The 20,544-nt window shown below is 44.5% G+C and overlaps 1 protein-coding gene across 1 annotated transcript in view; it reads right to left on the bottom strand.

Annotated features, from left to right (window-relative positions):
* Positions 1-491: 491 nt before the first annotated feature.
* Positions 492-20,544, bottom strand: part of LOC146004800 (pickpocket protein 28-like) — a 28,009-nt gene continuing 7,956 nt past the window's right edge. The window contains exon 5 of the mRNA XM_083143824.1: positions 492-631. Coding sequence (XP_082999950.1) covers positions 492-631 — 140 coding nt within the window. The remainder of the gene's footprint in view (positions 632-20,544) is intronic.

Here is a 20,544-nt window from a genome sequence, read left to right as displayed (position 1 = left end):
AGAGGAAGTGTATCTATAAGAATACAAGATGCAGATAATGTTTGGCATTGTAAAAGTTTATTTTTTGTTTATTATGAAAATATAAGTTTTAACTTAATCATAAAACATTAACGATTCAGAAATTTGCAATTTTCGCTGTATATAGCGTTAAATATATCACTATACACTCTGAGTGTACACTTAGCGAGAGATTAAGGAATCTTATATTGTAACGTTTGCACATATATCTGTATTTTTGTTATCATCTATTTCATTGATATTCTTTCTAGTCATATTGATGAATGTTAATGAACGTAAAGTTATACACAGTGGCGGCGATTAGAGGGGGCGGGAGGGGCATTTCCCCCCCACTTTTTGCCACTTTTGCCCCCGAACTATGCTAAACCTTATCTAGCACGGGGAAGTAAACTGTCCTCACCCCACAGTTTTAGCACCTTGCCCCAAACCCCAGTTTTGGAACCCAATCGCCGCCACTGGTTATCCAATATATATTACACTAAAAAGGAAGAATACCTTCCACTTTCATAAATGTCTTCAGTGCTTAGCTTCTTCCAGTACATGTCAACGCTGTACTTGAGTTCCGTGCAGGAGGGTAAACATTTAGAGCATCCGCGTTTCCTTGTGTGAAAATCTGTAATTAAAATGAACATAATTATTTGAATAGTATTAACATTTTATCAGCGTGAACATGGCACAGACTAATTCAAAAAGATCTTCACACTTTTACAAGGACATGAGTATGAAATACAGTTATGTACTGCACGAAAATAGAATACAAAACTCTCAAAGTTTCATTTCGTCGTCACATGATCACAAGAATGATTTATTACACGGTACACATCATCTACTTGTACTTTAGCAAAGGCAGAAGTAAGTTAGAGAAATCCAGAAAAAAAGTCACACGGGGTTAGGTCCGGAGTTCCTTGTAGCCAACTTCAGAGCGATAGGTCATATTGGGTAGAATGTCAAATCTGGCAGTCTGCTTCCAATCTGGATTCAAGTAATGGGACAGATCATGTTTGTGCAACAGTCGAAACATCTACTGTTGAAACATGTCGACATATCAGATGCTGTAATTGTCTCCAAAGAAATGGTTGTACACTTTTCTACTGAAAATACCCTAAAAAGCACTCGATTTCTAAAGACTCAATAGTGATGAGATGAGATGGAACAGTTTTAACAGTTTTCCTTTCTGTCCATGTTACTGTATTTTACGAGGGTCACTACTTATATTTTGAGCCTAACAATGAAAAAATAGGAATTTGGCATTGAAAACTGCTTTATTGTTTTTCGAAGTATTCTCCTTTATGGTCAATACACTTTTGCATTCGTTCGAACCATTTGTCAAAGCAGTTTTTCCAATCTTCTTGAGACACCTCCATAATATGGTTTTTGAAGTGCATCAACGGCGTCTTCCGCCGACGAAAATCGTTGTCCACGCAATTTATTCTTGACATTCGGGAACAAGAAGAAGTCATTGGGTGCCAAATCAGGACTGTACGGCGTATGACCCATCAATTCGATTTTTTGACTGTTCATAAAGTTGTTTGTTAGACGAGATGTGTGAGAGCTGGCATTGTCTTGATGAAGAATGATCCGACGGCGTTTGTTTGTTTTCCGTATTTGACCGAAGACCTCTGGCAAACAAATTGTTGTGTACCATTCAGAGTTGACCGTTCTACGTTCCTGTAAAGGCACAGTTGCCACATGACCAGTTTTTCCGAAAAAACAGGCGACCATTTGTTTCGATGTGCTTCGAGAGCGAACAACTTTTGTTGGATTGGGTTCATCTTGAAACACCCATACAGTCGACTGCTGTTTACGTTCCGGCTCATATGCATATATCCATGATTCGTCACCTGTTACAATCTTATATACGTCTTTTGAAGCACCACGATTGTATTTATTGAGCATTTGTTTGCACCAATTGACGCGAGCGTCTTTTGGAGTTTTGTCAAATTGTGTGAGATCCAACGAGAACATACGTACCTTTCTCACAGCTAAATGATCATGTAATATTTTATATATGCTGGTGGAACTAATGCCTATGGTTGCCTCAATCTCACAGTATGTCACATGACGATCTTGCAGTATTAGGTTTTGCACAGCATCAATGTTTTCTTGAACAACAACTGATTTTGGACGACCTTCGCGAATCTCGTCGGTGAGCGAATGGCGGCCACGATTAAATTCGTTATACCAGCGTTTCACAGTGGCAAAGGATGGGGCTTCATCGCCAAATGTGGAAGTAAGTTGATCGATGCACTCTTGTCTTGATAATCCACGTCGAAAATCGTAAAAAATCATCGCACGAAAATGTTCACGAGTTAATTCCATTTTATTGTTGTCGCGCAATCACCAAGGCAACATAAACAACACAAATGAAGCTATTGACAAAACATTTGAAGTACGACGATTCCGTGCAAACGTCAAATCGCGCCTAACTTCAATCAGTGTTGCCAAGGCTCAAAATATAAATAGTGACCCTCGTAATTGATTCCAGATTCATGGCGTTTTAAAGGTGTAAAAATATTTCTGAATAACCCCGCGTAGCTCTTTGGTGAGTAGTATAAGTTGGGGAGTTCTGCGCCATCAAGTGGAGATCGCCTTAATGGATTTCTCTCGTAAGGCAAAATCACCACTTGATGGCGCAGTGTTGCCAACTCCTTACTCGAAAAAATCACCAAGGTTTTTGGTCTAACCTAACCTAATGCCTTAATGGTTTGATCTTGTAAGGCATAAGCCCCCCCCCCTATTTTCTCGCAGTAGTACCAACTTCTTACTCGAAAAAATCACCAAGGTTTTTGGTCTAACCTAACCTAAAGTCTTAATGGTTTGCTCTTGTAAGGCATAAGCCTCCCCCCCTATTTTCTCGCAGTATTACCAACTCCTTACTCGAAAAAATCACCAAGGTTTTTGGTCTAACCTAACCTAAAGCAAGGAGCTGGCAACTTTGCTGGAGGCTTGCCTTACAGTGCATAAAGCAAGGTTGCCAACCTACTGGTACTTTTACCATGGCTTTTTACAAAAAAAAGAGAGAGGAGAGTGGGGGAAGAGTTAAACAACCGACAGGTTACCTACAGCTTTTTTTTCTAACCTAACCTCAAGCAAGGAGCTGGCAACTTTGCTGGAGGCTTGCCTTACAGTGCATAAAGCAATTTTTGCCAACCTGCACACACTGGGCAAGGAGAGCCGGCACTGCCGTAAAAGAGAGAGAGATGGGTGGATGGCAACACTGCACGGGTTCAACGTCAGAAAGTGGAGCTCGGTGGAGCTCATGCCTTACAAGAGAAAACCATTAAGGCATGAGCTCTATTTTCTCGCAGTGTTATTAATTCCTACCTACATTTTTTTTTACTTGGCAAGGGCTAGAAAGAAAGAAAAACCTATAGCTGGCAACGGCGGTGAGCGAATGCGCCATATCGTAATTTTCCAACTCCGACAATGTTTGTATATCGTGATCTTCGTAAACCTCTCTCTCTCGGGGGAACGATGTGCCACACACACACACGCACACACGCACGCACGCACGCGCGCGCGCGCCTGTATTGTGACGCAAGCAAGCAAATAATAATAATTGTTTTTTAGGATCCCTGGCCCCTATAACCTCGCCAGGGTGCGTGGTGCCCAACCAAAAAAGTAAAAGTTCTCTAACGGCTGCGGTTATAGATTACCGCACCTCTATAGAGTTTCACGTGTTTTTTTTTCTCTCAAACCTCCGTAATGCATGCAACGTGTACTAACGACTCTAGTGTTATTTGATGTTGTGATATTTTTGGATATAGAGTTTTATTGTGAGATATAGATAAAAATAAATTATGTTTATTATAATACTTTCTTGATGAAGATGGAGAATGTATGTGTGTGTGTTACAAATAAGGTTGCATGCTTTTTTTTCTAGTGTGTGTGTATGTGTTTTTGATGTTTCGACAGCATCTGAAACGATAAAAAAAAAATTTATTGTTAATTTTCACGTGTAAAAACAACAACAAATTTTGTGCAAATTTCTGATTGTCTCGCGTTATAGTGATGTAACTGATAATTGATGAAATTGATATTGTAACTGATCTGAACTAGTGAAATTCGTACTGTGCCATTGTAACTGATTGTGCTATTACAAAAATTTCTTATTGTGCAAGAAAATAGATGTTAAAAACCTGTTAAAACTGCTCTGTGACCCTCTCGTTCTTCACGTCGTAGGCGAAGGACTTCTCTGCAATCAGGATGACACTGCATAGGGTATCCTCGGGCAAGGCATCGTGGAACTCGCAGACGACCTTGATGTTGGTTCGATCGTTGACCACCACCTGCTTCCTCTTAGATGTGTTGATGACGAACATGGGTCTGCGTGCTTTGAATTCGCTGGGCGCGTAGTACACGTCCACGCTTCCCTCGGTCACGCGCTTGTAAGCCGTGTAAGCTTCGTAAAGTTTGAGGTAATCGTTTTTGGTCATGTCGAGGTTGTAATTCTCGCGCGGGAACACTTCGTTGCGTCCATTCTTGAGATAAACGTTCTTGATCTTGCAGTCGTCGAATTTGCTGGAATCTTTCTCCTGGTTGTTATCGCGCCCGGTCTGAAAGAGCACCACGACGAAATCTGGCATGTCGAACTGTATGTTGTTGAACTGCGTCGTCACGTCGAATTCCATGTGACTTCCCGACGCCATCTTCTGCACGCACTGGTAACCGTGAAAATGAATCGGCACCTGCGGACTTTTCAAGATCTCCGCTTTGTACTTGAGGGCGTAGTTCGTTTCGTATTCCACCACCGGCATTCTCAATTCCATGCTCCGGATGACGCACTTGGCCGCTTCGGGTAAAGTGTTGGCTATCGGCGTGGTGCCGTCCGGACCCAAAGTAGCGTATCGCATCAGTGCGTCGTTGTCGTTGGCCGCTCTTCGAAACGTGACGCGCAATCCTCCCTTCCACATGATCTCCTTGTAGTCCGAGAAGAAACCAGGCAGCAGACGCATGGGAAAGAGCACCGTGTGACTTGTCGTCGATATTTTGGTTCCCGCTTCGAACCCCCCGGCTTGATAGTACGCTGCGTCCGTTTTGGATAATTTCAACGTTCCCACTGCCGTCGACGTGATGCCTGGATAATCTATTCTGTCGATGACGGTGTTGTGTTTCCTCACCTTCACCTGCGAGAACAGGTGAGGCACGAAGTTGTCCACGAGTATCAAGTTTGCTGCTGCGGGAAACGCGTCTCCGCTTTCCTTCTTCACCACGTCGAATTGAAGGTAGAGGTCCGCTCTGTGAGGATGAATGAACCCGTCGCCTACGTCCACGTCGTATTCGATCTCCCTGTTCGCCTCGTTCAGATTGGCGAACGTGCGACGGTTGGGAGGGAAAGATTGCAATTCGTAACTTTCGATTTGCTCCATTTTACATGTATGGTTATTTATTATACGTTGATCTCCACGATGGCCGTCGTAGTGGCACCTGCGAAATCCACCACGTCTCCTTTCTCGTTCGTCACCACCAACTCTATGTCGTCTATGCGGTTGCGACATACTGGAAAATAGATCGGCGAAGAGGGCGTGTAGATGATCGGTTCCATGAACTCGGAACTTGGTTTGAACGTGGCTATGATTCCCGTCTGCTTGTGACTTCCTAATAATCCGTCCGAAGATTTCGTGATCATGCCTTCGGCCACGTTGCAGTGTACGTTCAGAGTCTCTATGGCCAAGAATTTAGGAATGTTGGTTGCCGTGTGCTTGATGCCAGCTTCGAGTTTGGTGTCGTTCTCGAAACCTAAAAGTTCTCCCATGGTGCCCAGGTCCACGGTCTCCGTCGCGGATAGGATTTCCACTCTGTGAGTGACCGAATTTTGAGAAAGGTACGTGCCTTTGGGTAATTGAGCTTGCAAAGTGGAAAGATTGTATTGTCCTGGCGTGACGACGATGTGTTCGCTTCCGACGCTAATTTTGTTGTTGTGCTGCGTGACGTTAGGTATGAGGTACATGCTGTAGAATGCACGCAGAGCCACGGATTTAGGATAGACGATGTCGTCGTGCAGCGTGAGTTTCAAGACCGAAGTCTCGCTGGTGAGATGGAACACTCCCATGGTGTTTTAGGTACCACAATGCTTTCTGAAAATGTTCCACCGACGGGTTATTTATTTTAGACATGTATGCGAGAACGGAAAGGCATAGGTGGCCGCAGTTAACATCGGTGAAACCCTGGATGCGTTTGTCATTGTAGTAGAGGTTGGCAACACTGAGATACTTCACCAACCTGGCAGGCGGTGTGCCACCGAACGAATCGAAAACAAACGCATTGTTATCGTTAATTTTGAGATAGCATATCCAATGTGTACCAGGATTTTTGTAACTGTCCAGGTTGACCACGCCATACTCCTTTTTCTTCACAGCAGAGGGTAGAGAATCGGACATGAAAACACCCCTGAAGTTCCTTATTCCCAACGGTTCGATCAGAGATTCAATATCGAAGTTGGACAGGGCTTTTTCTTTTTTTTATATTTCTTCAAAGCATCGAGGTTGCTTTTTTGCTTTTTGGTCACACCTTTCCCCTTCTTCTCCATGACCAGGTTGTGACGTTTCTGTTCTTCCAGCTCGGCCTTGTTCTTCTTCGAGTCGATGACGGTTTTCGCGATGGCGGCACTTCCGCCAGCCAAACTTCCAACGGCCCCCAATGCTGCCAGGATGGCCGGGATGCTGAATATGAAACCTCCGATCTTTTGCTGTTTCCGCGAACGCTGCAAGCGTCTCAATTGAGGTGTGCTGAGCAGCAATTTCATTCCGTGTCCTTTCGACAAGCAAGAACGTTTCTTCCCGCGTTGTTTCTTGGTGAGTAACCCATCGAGGGCACCTAGATTTTTCAGGTTGGAGTATGGTATCTGGTACACGACACCCTTGGGCTTCATGTTGATGTTCTATGTGTTATTTTTACGGTATGTTATTTATATATATTCTGAGATTTTTTTGTGTAGTTTTTTTTTTTTTACGGTATGTTATTTATATATAAATGTTCTGAGATTTCTTTTTTCACGGCCTCGCAGTCGTTACACAAATTCTATTACGTGCTTCGTTTTCTTGCCAAGAAGTTCCTTTGTCCCCTTGTACACGATTCGAGTTTTGTTCTCGATTAAAATAGATAGCTTCTCGTCGGATAACATGCTAGCGTATCGATCTGGTAAAAATAGACTGTATTGTGCGTTGAGCAACAGGCGTACCTTGGGACCATACTGGGTAGAAACGATTGAACCGGAAGTTATCGTGTAAGGTTTGTCGACTTCCAATTCTTGAATTTTTACATACTCGACTGACAAATTTAGCATTTGTTTTAATGCTTGGAGATCACTCATTTTTTCAGTCGTCATATCAAAAAAATTTTCAGAGTGTTAGAGAGAAATTTAATTTATTCACGATGTGTGTTATTTATAAATACCGAAGATTATTTTTTTTCACGAGATTTTTTTGTATCGAATATTTTTTTAACAGAGGAAGAAAGTTCGTGCTTCCAAAAACGCGATGATGTGCGTGATGATTTCTTCCGTTTCCTGTTGGGACTTACGCCAATCATCGGTGTCCCGTCTTCTCCCCTGCCTCGCCTCGTACAGTTCGTCCAACCTCTCGTCCAATTTCTCCCCCGCGGCCGACAGAAGAGTGTCGAGATCACCGCACCTCATTTCACTGATCTCCCGAAGACGGTCCTTGAGAACCATTTCACAAGGGGTGCGAAATGCTGGCGTTGTTTTAGCTACGATCACAAGTTTATTAACATCTCCGTTAACTACCTTTTTGAATATTTTAGATAGTAGTTCGTGCGGCAAATCAGTTATGCAAGCCATGTTGTTTTTTCACTGTATGTTATTTATATACCCCACCCCAATTTTTGTTTCGTGTTCATGGCGATGGTGGTACCCAGTGCGGCGACCCGTTCACCCAGCGATGCGTCTCTGCTCACGAACCTTTCGAAAGCTGCGTGCTCTAACTTTCTGTCTGCTTCGTGACGTGCGTCCAGATCCGTCTGCGTGGTGTTGTAGGCGATGTCGTGATCTTTGCATGCCGCATCCAACGGATTCACACCCTTGTCTCCTCTCTCCAATCTTTTCTCGAGTTTGGTACCCGGTCCGCAGTACTGGTAGCCAGGTAGATGCATCTCGAAAGGTAACTTGTTGATGATGTCGTTCACGAGCCCCTTTCCTTCGTCCACGTTCCAAAATTTCGGAGGCAGCCTGTTGATGATTTTGATGAGGTAACCTATGCCCTTGTCGTCGTTCACGATGAAGTTGGAAAGTTTCGTGCTGATCATGTCCACGATGCCAACCTTCTCGTTGTAGAAATTACGGTTGCCTGCATTCTCTTCGCCGGCTATCACCAACAATCGGTCCACGAGTTTCCTAACGTCGTCCACCCAAACGAATTCTTTGGGTAACGTGTTGTAGCGTTTGACGCCGCTGCCTGTTTTGACCTGGTTCCAAATCGGTTTGATGAGATTCCTGTACTTCTCGCCGCTGCTCGATTTCACCCTATTCTGCGAGGCGTCGTTGTTCTGGTACAAGGCATCCGTCATGATCAGAATTTCCTTGTAACTTTGGTAATCTTCGTCGGTGTAATCTTTCGGCTGCTTTTTGGCGACGAGTTCCCACAGTCCCACCGTACCCGGATACCTGTTCCAACTATCCTTGTCGCCTAAATTGACTTTAATGTCGTTGCCTTCGAAGGTCACCTTCGATTTCCCAATCTTCCACACCACACCGCCGAATTCGCTGGTTTCCATGCTGGGATACAATCCGAACAATTCATCCTTGTCGAATTTCCCCGTGCTCAGGTAGTCTCGTGCCAAAGGTCCCAACTCGATTTTATCCGAAGACGACGACGTGCTACCTATAGCTCGACGTCGTGCCGGTGCATCCTTCAGTTCGAACGGCGTCGAAGGAATGCTCGAAATAGGCGTGGGTACGGCGTAACTTTTAGCTGCGAGCGGTACGAGTTCGTTGATCAAATTTTTATTTTGTTCCGTGACACTTTTAATTTCTTTACCTAGACCGCTGATGGCATCGATCGCAGGTTGATCCTGACGTTTCTTCTCTTCGTAGAATCCGCGATTCTCGGATTTCCAACCTTTGAAGCGTTTCGCGAGGTATTTTCGCAACTCGAGATTTTCGTCTTCGATTTTTCGTTTCGTCATGACGTTATTTATACACGTCGTTTCTCACAACGTTGCAACGTTTAGAAAGTCGTTGATTTTGTTTCTGTATTTTCCGTCGTTGGGTTTCCTCGTCATGTCGATCGTAGCGAATCCGAAATCGTCACCGTTCCAGCAAGTAGAGCAGCAGCGTTCCGAAAATTGATTGTAGTTCATGTCTCCGCCTACGTAGTCATCGTACGCGTGCTTGAGGTTGGTGTGATCTTGACGAAACAAACATATGAAATTAGCGTTGTCGCGTACTAACTGTTTTGGAATTTTGGAAAACGTTTGAGCTAGGTAGAAGCAATCCATTCCTTTGTGACGACCTTGCGTGAAAAAGTTGCGAATTTCATTTTGATTTTCCAGGATGGCGTCGTCGAACACAACGACTGAATTTTCACGACAATCGTCGAGTGGTTTTATTTCCGAGGCGAACGTTGCAATGTCCAGACCATCGTACAGTTTCATCAGTTGCTGGTATTTGGATTGCTCCAAACTTTTCGAGAACACGTACAGGTGCCTGTTCTTCCAATCTAACCAATTCGGTGCGAGGAGAAAATTGTCCACGAGCAGTGTCGTTTTCCCACACCCCGAAGGTCCTACGATCAGACAGCGGATGCTGTCGGGAAGCAACTCACCGTTTCTTTTTCTCGTTTGACTTTCCGGATCCGGTAGACGCTTCACCACGTTCCACGTACTCACAAGATCACTTCGTTCGCGTCGATCCAACTCTTTTCCGGAAGTCCCAGCCATTTGACAAACAGTTTGTCGCCTTTTCTACGCAATACTTTCTCGATGAGGTACGTGTCGGGGTGTTTCGTTTTAGAGAGTTCCTCTTCGTAAAATCTTCCTTTCAAAATCTCGCCGCTACTATCTTTTATTATATACGTGTGTCGCTTTCCGGGTAAAACTCGAACCACCGTAAAGAGTTCCGTGCTCCAATTTTTTGTGAATCCCTTCTCGAAGGTGCGTTTGAATTTGCTGATCCTCACCTGGTCTCCAATTTTGTATTTAGCTTTTTTTGTCGTGGGTGTGTACTTTGGACAGTAAACGGTAGAAATTAAACGCTGCTCGTCAGACTTGGTAACGTCAACTGGCTTCATGCCTATCGTTCTGTGTACCGTATCATTATAGTCGGTAACTAGTTCCGGCAGGATGTCGACCCATTTGTAATTTCCCCGAAGCGTGAATCGTTTCCACATGTGTGTTTTCAAGGTTCGATTGAATCTTTCCACGATGCTGGCCTTGACGTCACTGAAGGTCGAGTAATGTCGAACGTCGTGTTTCCGAATAAACTTTTGGAATACGGCGTTGTAAAATTCCTTCCCCTTGTCCGTATGCAGAAACCGAGGTCGTCTGCCGCCGCTTTCGCGAAAAATTGTCTTGAATGCTTCCGTGACGCATGTTCCTGTTTTAGCCTTCAAAGGTAGAGCCCACGCGAATTTCGAAAACGTGTCTATGACGGTGAGGAGGTACTTGTTGCCCTTGTTCAATTTATGTACGTTTTTCAACTTGCCGCTACTCATCTCGACGAGGTCGCTTTCCCAGAGGTCGTCGATGCCCTTGGTTACCACCGCCAAACGTTCGTAGTTGCGGCGTGCAGGTTTATGCAATTCTTCGACGATGGCTTGCCTAGACATTTTTTAGAGATTACGTTTGAAGAGAAGCACCAGCGTGATGGGATTCAAAGAAGGTGGCACTTCGCTCGTGTTTTGAACGATCAGCTTATCGCCGGCACTCACGTCGAAAACGGTAAGATCTTCGTCTTCGTGTATTTCGTTGCGCGTTTCGTTCCAACGTGCCAGAGGAATGTTTCCTGCTTTCTGAACACCACGATTCGATATTAAGGTCATGGTGGGAACGCTAGCTTTTCTACCGTGAGACCAGTACGAAAATTCGTTTATCTGAATCGTGCCATCGAGGAGAAACTTGTAGTACGGATGATAAGGATGCAACATGTACAGTTTGTTACCTTCGACGAACGTGGAGATTCTCTGTTGATTGGGTACGCTGTTGATTTCGATGGCTTGCAGAGAATGCAGTTTAGCGAATTTAGTATCGACGCTTACGAGGTTGCTGTGAAGCTGACCCAGTGTGTTTTGTACGGGCAGCAAATGCTCGACTATGGTATCCGTTACGGCAGAAATCGACGGTTTGATTTTCACTTCCACGTTCAACTGTTTGTAGTTTTCGTTGAGTTCTTGCAACTTGGCACCGAAAGAGGCCAGCGTCGATTCCTGAGTGGATTCCAGCACTCCAACTTGATCTCTGATGTTGACGACAATGTTCTGAAGGTTCTCGACTTGATTCAATTTCGAGCTCTTCTCGGTAAGATCGTTCACGATGATTCGCATCTGTGTAAACTGCGTGTGAAGGTCGGCGACGCTCTGCGAAGTGGGCAGCGTCGACACCATCGAAGCAAGTTCGTCTCGAATCTGTTCCACATTCGCCGTTTCCGTTTCCAGTCGTTTCAGCATACGTGATATGTTTCTTTTCAAAGCGTGTAATTCTTTGGAGGTGGGGAGATTGGCCACCCTACTCTCGAGATCGCTCAACGAACTTTTGATGTTGCTCGATTCGGATAGTGCCGTCACCGCCGTTTTCAATTTTTCCAAATCTTCGCTCGAAGGCACGCTCGTCCGTAACGATTCCAAGTCACCCTGTATGTTGTCGAGTACGTGATGAAAATGAGCAAGGTTGGATTCGACGTTCAAATTTTCTAAATATTGGATCTTCTGCTGAACCGTGCTTAACGTGTCCTGAATACTCGTCAACGTACTTGCTTCAGCGTGAATATTTTTAATTTCTTCGTTGATCAACTCCAGAGACGCCTGAAGCGTAGCGATGGTGGTTTGAATGTGTTCGAAATCTTGATAAGCCTCCAGTTGAATTTTTATGTTCGCAACGCTTTTACCGATGACCTGCAGTTCGTCCGACGATGGTAGGTTCGTCATGGTATCTTCCAAAGTCTGCAACTTGGATTTAATTTCTTCCAACGTGCCGGTGAATTCTTCTTGTAATTTGGAAACGACGACGTGCAAGCGTTCTGCATCTATATCGTTCACGACGGTTTGAAGTTCAGAGAAATTCTTTTCGATTGCGGAAGTTCGTTCTTCGATTTCGAGTTTCAATTTTTCCAAATCTTCATTTTTGGATTGAAATTGCTGTAATTTGGCCAAATCATTTTGAAGCGAATCCACGCTCAACTGTATATTTTGAACGCTGTCGTAAGAAGGTACGTCGACGTAATTTTTTATCAGCGTTTTCAGTTCGGAATCGATTTTCAGAATGGGGTCGAGACATTGCGTTTGGAGCGTAGCGATTTCCGACTCTAAACTTTTGTTTAAGGTCTCCTGCAAAGCGATCAAATCGGTCCTCAACTTCTTAACACGAACGTCCAACATGAGAATCTCTTCTGCGTGGTCCACACGCTTGGTGTTGCCGAAAATGTCGTTAGGCATTTTTGGTTAACGGTTATTTATAATAGGATAGACGATTCGTAATTCTACGAAGAGAGGAATGAGTTTGTCATAATCTCCGAGGAGTTCCATGTAAAGATAATCTCCTGCTGAAACATCGTACGCCATGTTAGAAAGCATCTTGTCGTGCTTGATTCGAAAAATGTTCTTGCCGGTAGAAATTTTGATTTCGCCTGCGTTTTCCGGATTCACGGTGATCCGAAGTTTCCCGTCGATCGGAATTTCGTAAAAATGTAAATTGTTATTAAAAACATAAAAAATCTTACCCACATCATCATCCAATTTCGTCCAAATGCTGTTGAGGTGAATGATCAACAGACCGTTGAGTTTAGGTAACACGGAAGGTAAGACTTCATGATCTGGTATGGTTTCCATAATGATCTGTTTTTTGAAACCGAACAAATTCATAGGCATGCTGGTTATTTAAGAATACGGTCAAAGTTTTTTTTGTAATGACAGCCAAAGTGTTTTTTTTTGTTTTGTTTTGTTTTTATGAATCTTCTGTTGAAGATGGACATATGTCGCAGGTTTTGCTTTCTGCTAAGCGATAGTGACCCCACGGCAATGTGTGAATACCACACTCGAGGACGCACCTCTTATCGTCATCGGGATCCAGCGCAATTTTTCTAACTTTGTTTGTGGTGGTGATATGGTCGACGCTCTGGATGCGCTGTTCTGCTCTTAGAACCGACGACCTGGTCTTGAGGCAATCGACAAAGTCATCGAATGTGAGATGCTCCCGAACCACCTGTCTGCCGACACCCTTGGCCTTCTTGGTAACGCTGCCCTCGGCTTTGATGGCATAGGCCTTGGCGCGAAGACCTGCAAACTCGAGAATTACATCACCGTCCTTCTCGTCTTTGAGTTTGCCAGGCACCTTTTTGTTGCGGGCCAGGATATCGTACTTGTTCGGCTGGGGATAGCCCGAGGTGTCGAAAAGGTTAACCAAAGATGGAACTGTGGCTATATCCCCGTATGCGTCGGCTGTGCGAACGTGGTACACCAAGCTGTCCGTGTCCGTGTAGAGAAGCGAGATGTTGTCGTTATAGTGCTGGCGTAGTATCCCATAATATGTTTGAAACATGTGCAGCTTGCTCAGGTCTAATACTGAGGCACCAACATAAATTGGCTTGTTGAGCTTCACCTCGCTCTTCCTCATATGCACCAGAGCAAGCTGTTCATTATAAATGGTCCTCGATTTGAATAACGGGTTTGCTACGAGCCTGCGACATTGTGCTTTGCTTGATATTAGCCTCACATCTACACGATTCCGTACATTCTCCATGGTTTTGCCAAACACCGCATTGTTCATGAGCTTGAAGAAATCCTTATCAAGCTCGGACGTGGCTGCGGTGCGGTGTTTGGTGTTTACTTCAATATATGGACGCAGCCACGGAGAATGCTCGAACTTGAGGATGCGGTGAACTGCGTGGACCGTGATTTCTTGTTGCATCAACCACCGGAGATTCTGGTAGTGCAGGACGTAACGCTCTTTGGGCTCGAAATCCATGACGAGCTTCTTCTGGTTGGAATCGGGTGGACACTTGAACTCGGGTGCAGGGGGAAGATCGCAGAACAAATCATGCAGCTTCTCGGAGAATTGCAGATCAACCTCTGCGAAGAACCCATGTTCCGAATCGTCGAAACCTTCGACGTCGAAGTTGGAGGGGTCAGCCCACTCGAAGCCTCTAAAGGGGAGTGACTGCATCATGGAGTGTCCGTAGAGGTTATTGACGTCCGTGTACATGATGTAGCTGGACGGTTGTGAGGGGTCGTAGCCGGTGGCCATGTGTTGATTGTTGGCGTGCGAGTGTCGCTGCGACACCTGGACCATTCCACCCCGCACGGCACGTTCTACAAACAGCATCATGTCCACGTCCGAAAGAAGCTCCAACTCGATCCTCGTCACCAGAAGCATGGCCGACCACGCCAGTCCGGGGAGACTGTAGAAGTAGGCAGGGTCCAGCTTGTAGATGGTCTTCGCAGTTGCACGGAACGTCTGGAACACGTCGGCGAGGAGCGTCACATCAAGTCTGAGGTAGGCGTCGTGGTAGTCCCCGAGAGTTCGACAGCCCAGCTCGCGCCACATGGACTGGGCATGGTGATATTCCTCGTCGGTGATGCCCGAGCCTCGCAGCTGACTGTAGAACTTCGCCTGGGGAGGTAGCGACGTCTCCGCGAACTTGGAAGGGTCTGTGACGTATTCGTAGGGATAGACCCCCTTACGCCTGAAGAGGCCGGCGTCCAAGTTCGGAAAGTTTCCGGAGGTGATGAGCATTTGCTCGTCGCTAAGCTTCCCCGCGAGAGCATCGAGGCTGGCCGGGAGGAACCTCAGGGAGTCGAGGAAGCGAAGCTCGACGGGAGAGCGTGATCCTGGGATCGACACTCGTTTGCTCACACTGATGTAACGCTCCTCGTTCTGCGCCAGGACGTTGATTCCCTCGTTGTCGTACCCAAGATGCTTGATGAGGTGGTGGAAGTCGTACCCCGAGCCGTTGTGGAAGAAGATCGGAATAAATCGCGGGTCCGGGGCATTGAGGTTGCATCTGTCGCACCAAGGACCAACATACCCACCGTTAAAGTGATCGTGGTGTTGGACTTTACGGTTGTTGGCGGTATACTTCTTGTCGCAGACAGGGCAAGTGGTAGCCTCGTCGTGTCTATGTTGATCGTCGGGGGACAGTGGGAGCATAGACTTGGGGGTCAACAGTACCTTCCCTATCTCGTTGGCCTCGACAACCATCCTCTCGAGGAAGTGTTTGGCTGCGTCGGGACCACGGTACACGTAGGGCTCGGGGGCGATGTGCTGGTCACGTCGCACCACAACATATGCAAAACTGGATGCCTCGTGGAGTTGGTAAGGGGTGGTGGAAGAAACTTCGGGGTCGGGATCGCAAGTGGACAGGGGTTTGAGGAAGGCTTCGAAATCCGCGATGATGATAGCGGGATGCTCTACCATGGCGCCGTGCATGTGGAAACGCTCCACAGTGCCAGGTTTGGGCAAGACTGCCACACCTGGCTCGTTGGCATTGCAGTAGCGCTTGTGGTGAGCGAGCTTCTCTGCAGCGATGTTGGGACCTTTGATGTGCTGATAATCCTGCTGTTCTCGATTATCAAAAGTTGACAAGCACCTTCGACAAACTTCTATGCTACCATGATGTTTGCTTTTTTGGCTCGACACCAACCGAGAGAGCGAGCGAATGAGGGTGTAATGGTGATGGGTCTCGTCCTTGATGAGCAGAAGATGAATTTCTCGAGCATCATCGTCGTCTACGTCGCTCATCCGGATAGGGTACACCACATTTTTGTCAGTGAGGCCATAAACGTTGATGGCCAACCGAGGGTTGTGTGTACGGACCTCGAACTTTCGAATGTCCGGGACCTCCACCGGGTAGTCGATCCCAGCCATCGCATCTTCCAGCTCTGGCTCGTAGGGTAGGTAGTGGTTAACCCGATGTGGATGGTTTTTTCGCTCAACTGGGTGTAATGCTGCCAGAACACACCATACGAAGCACTTGGCGTCACTGTTCTGAATGTTCAGGACGGCCTTCTTTGCCGCAATAGTAGATGGTAAGGGGACGTAGCTGGAGGCGGAGAGAGGCACAAACTTGCAAAGTTTGACGCACAGTTCGTGAGGCTCGCCGCACAGCGAACCCCCCGAGCCCTTAGCTTGATGTTCTTCTTGTTTGGTCACCAGCTCCTCTGCAAACTTGTTGTAGATGGCCTCGAGGTTGTCGACATCCGCCAGATGCAACGTCTTCGCCTTGGTGTTGTGGCAGAAGCTGTAAATTTCATCAGACGGCTTCTTGTACTGGCAACGTAGCGATGCGTAGAATTTGGTAGAGTGCGTTGCAAGCGCAACGCCGAGGATGGAAACTATCTCTGCTCGCTTCTCCTCCAAAAAACTACGCACGTCGCATGAGCCCTCCGAAGTGATGACAAAATCCTCTAACAAACGCTCGAAAGCAGACTGGTTCGCTTTCGCCACAGGCTTGACGCGTTTGGCGGATGGTGGCGAGTCGGCTTCCGCTTTCCTCTTGGTCGAGCTGGTCGACGGTTGTGGAACAGGTGCTCCGACGACAACTTTGCATAATGTTATATGCCTCTTCAAATTATTAATGGTAATATGTTTACCGCACCTGGGACATGGTTTTGTAGCGGTCACACGCTTGCCTGGCACGCAGGTGCGACAATGTCTTGCAAAATGTTGGCTTGAAACACCAGTTTCACAAGTGGGACAAATTTTTACCGATTGCATTTTGTTGAAAAAAATAATATTTGTGGGGTATGTTATTTTATATATATAGTAGAGTGCCACAAAATAAATGCTGTGCAATAAAAAAATATTCGATGGCTAATTCGCTATAATAAAATATTTGTGGGGTATGTTATTTTATATATATATATAGTGGAGTGCCACAAAATAAATACTGCGCAATAATTCACAATAGTGCTGGGTTTGGTGTGAGTGTGGTATTTATGTATATGCTACTTCTTGCTTCTTAATGAATCCTGTAAATAATTAGAAAAAAAATAATTAAGCTTGTGTATAGAAAACACAAAAATATTATGTGTGCATAATTCTACCAAACAATCTTTTTTCTAACCCTCAGCCCTCTCGGCATATGAAGTATAAATCATAATTTCAGAAAAAAAACATAGTTATTTTCCGGTCGCCATTTTAAAAAATCAAACCATAACCATTATTTATGTTTATAGTATTCGTCGAGCGATAGCAGATAGAGCAAGAATCGTTTTCCTACAACCCATAGTTGATGAATTACAAAACATCTTAGAAATTACATCTTGAAATTTTAATCCAAAATAACTCGAAAACAGCAGGCAGTAGTCATCACCCCTCCAATAAGTTGTAGAGTACTTCTAATTTTGTATCGAATGCTATTAAAATTTTCGAATTAGGGCAAAAACTAAGCCTGCAAATCAAGTTTCTCAAAAAAATAAAAAAATTGTCTGTATTTCCGAAACTTCGAGGGGGTGGAATCGATTTTATTTGCCAGTCGAATAGTTCTCGTCGAATCCTATCCAACAAACCTAAAATCATCATTCTAGCTCAATTAGGAGTCGAGAAAATCAGTCTTAAAAAACGTCTTAAGATTTTTGTCTTAAGAAAATTTTCTTGACAGACCGGAAGTAACATCTTGAGATACCGGAAGTCGACTTTCTTAAAGATTGAGATATTTGTCTTAAGACGTTTTCCAAGACATTGATTTTCTCTTCTCCTATGGGGTCTAGAACCATGTAACTTTGGTCTATGTATATACCAGCACTTGCCCGACCCTGTGGCCGAGTGGTTAGCACATCGCGCTGCGATGTCAAGAGTCCCGGGTTCGAATCCCAGTCAGGCTTGGTTGTTTGTGAATATCTATTTCATCACTCATCCCTAATCTTCGCAAATTAGCCAAGAGGTACAAAACGTAAAGTAAAATAAACTAAATCAATCATTAAGTTCCGTGTTACAATCATGAAATTAAATTTTAATTAACTTTTTTTTTCATCCATCTCTCTCTCAAATCTATATAGCCTGCTCATATTTGGCATGTCAGCCATTTTGTTTACGTAGCAAAAAAAATCTCAAGCCATATTTTTTTGCGAATGCTCGTTGTAGCCATAAGTATAATTGGATATAATTGCCGGATTTTATTTAATTTTAGGTTTAAAATCAATAAGCGTACATAAAAAAAAAAACTAAATATTTTAAATAAATAAAATTCGAATAACTATGTACTTCCACTAGCGTTTGCGATGGCGCAGCGGTAGGTTTGTATTCAAGGGTTCGATACCCGCACAAGTGGTTCTTGAAACTGTAGGTCCAGTCCCGATTAGCCTTACTGTGCATAAAATAGACTTAAAACATCAAATCAATCAGTACTTCCACTAGCTTCTGCGTTAGCACAGCGATAGCCTTGTAATCAAGAGTTCGATACCCGCATAAGTGGTTCTTGAAACTGTAGGTCCAGTCCCGATTAGCCTTACTGTGCATAAAATGGACTTAAAACATCAAATCAATCAGTACTTCCACTAGCCTCTGCGATGACGTAGCGATAATGTTGTTGTCTTGTAATCAAGGGTTCGATACCCGGTGGGGGCATAAGTGGTTCTTGAAACTGTAGGTCCAGTCCAGATTAGCCTTACTGTGCATAAAGTGGACTTAAAAAAACGCCAACTCAATCAATCAATCAGTACTTCCACTAGATATCAAAAACACGCAACTCTCCTCCATTTTTCCCGTCTTCCTCTAACAATTTAACACATTTATTTTTTTGAAATATGCCCCGCACACATATTTCCTACCTACCAACAACGGCACACGGAAGAAAAAAATATTCCAGCTACCAAGATGCATGCTTCAAATATATAAAAGCAGAGAGAGACATGAAACACCTTCTATATTCTTTCTCTTTTTGCATGTTTTTGTGAGTATATTTTCTTCCACAAAAGCAATGCCATACTTATAAATCAAAGCCATCTCATGCAAGCTAAGAAACAAAGTTACTTACTTTTAGAAATTCTGTGGAAATGCTCTTCACTGACGTTGAAAATAAAACAGAACTTTCTGCACCAACGCTTTAAGTTTTTATACGGATTTCTAATAACGTTAAAAATGATATGTTAGCCAACGCAACGTGGACCAATAGAAATCCAGAAACCAAATTCTCTAGAACATTCTCTCTTTTCTCTCTCTCTCCACATTTTAGCCACGTTATTTTGCATCGCATCATTGTTACCTATGCTGTTAACTGGCGTCACTAAAAAACATGAAGTATAACTTCCGTCGTCCCAAGGCCTACGGCAGATGGCAATCTGTGACGCACGCAATGACTATCAGGGCTATGAAATAAATAACCGGAAATTCATTGTATTTTTTCTCTGCCACCAAGCATATAGAAAGCCAATTTCAAACCCACGCCTCTGCACGCAGATCGTTCATTTGTTTGTCACAAAGTTGATTACGAAAAAAGATTCTGAAAAATACACATCGTAGTCAGCAGTAGTGTGCACTTGACTACGTATTGTTGAATTTGCGTCATTGTGTCAACGTTGATAGCATATGCAGAGAGAGGGAACAAAATTGTCGTTTTTCTAGATATCCACAGGCAAAAGCGTAATATTTTTTTCAAATACAATATGACAGTCGCTTTTCGATACCCGAAAAACTAAATACAATAAGTATATATATATTTACAATATTAATATTTATTTAACAATATCTACCTACGAATTTGCCTCGAACAAAAACATGTCATAGAAAAACATTTTTTCCAGCCGTAAATTCAAAAATTTTGGCCCCGCGCGCGCGCGTGCGTGCGTGCGTGTGTGCGTGTGTGTGTGTGGCACATCGTTCCCCCGAGAGAGAGAGGTTTACGAAGGTCACAATATACAAACATTGTCGGAGTTGGAAAATTACGATATGGCGCATTCGCTCACCGCCGTTGCCAGCTATAGGTTTTTCTTTCTTTCTAGCCCTTGCCAAGTAAAAAAAAATGTAGGTAGGAATTAATAACACTGCGAGAAAATAGAGCTCATGCCTTAATGGTTTTCTCTTGTAAGGCATGAGCTCCACCGAGCTCCACTTTCTGACGTTGAACCCGTGCAGTGTTGCCATCCACCCATCTCTCTCTCTTTTACGGCAGTGCCGGCTCTCCTTGCCCAGTGTGTGCAGGTTGGCAAAAATTGCTTTATGCACTGTAAGGCAAGCCTCCAGCAAAGTTGCCAGCTCCTTGCTTGAGGTTAGGTTAGAAAAAAAAGCTGTAGGTAACCTGTCGGTTGTTTAACTCTTCCCCCACTCACCTCTCTCTTTTTTTGTAAAAAGCCATGGTAAAAGTACCAGTAGGTTGGCAACCTTACTTTATGCACTGTAAGGCAAGCCTCCAGCAAAGTTGCCAGC

Source organism: Lepisma saccharinum, chromosome 22, assembly GCF_977018435.1.
Source record: "Lepisma saccharinum chromosome 22, izLepSacc3.1, whole genome shotgun sequence".
NCBI classification, from domain to species: domain Eukaryota; kingdom Metazoa; phylum Arthropoda; class Insecta; order Zygentoma; family Lepismatidae; genus Lepisma; species Lepisma saccharinum.
This window is presented reverse-complemented; position numbering and strand designations above follow the sequence as displayed.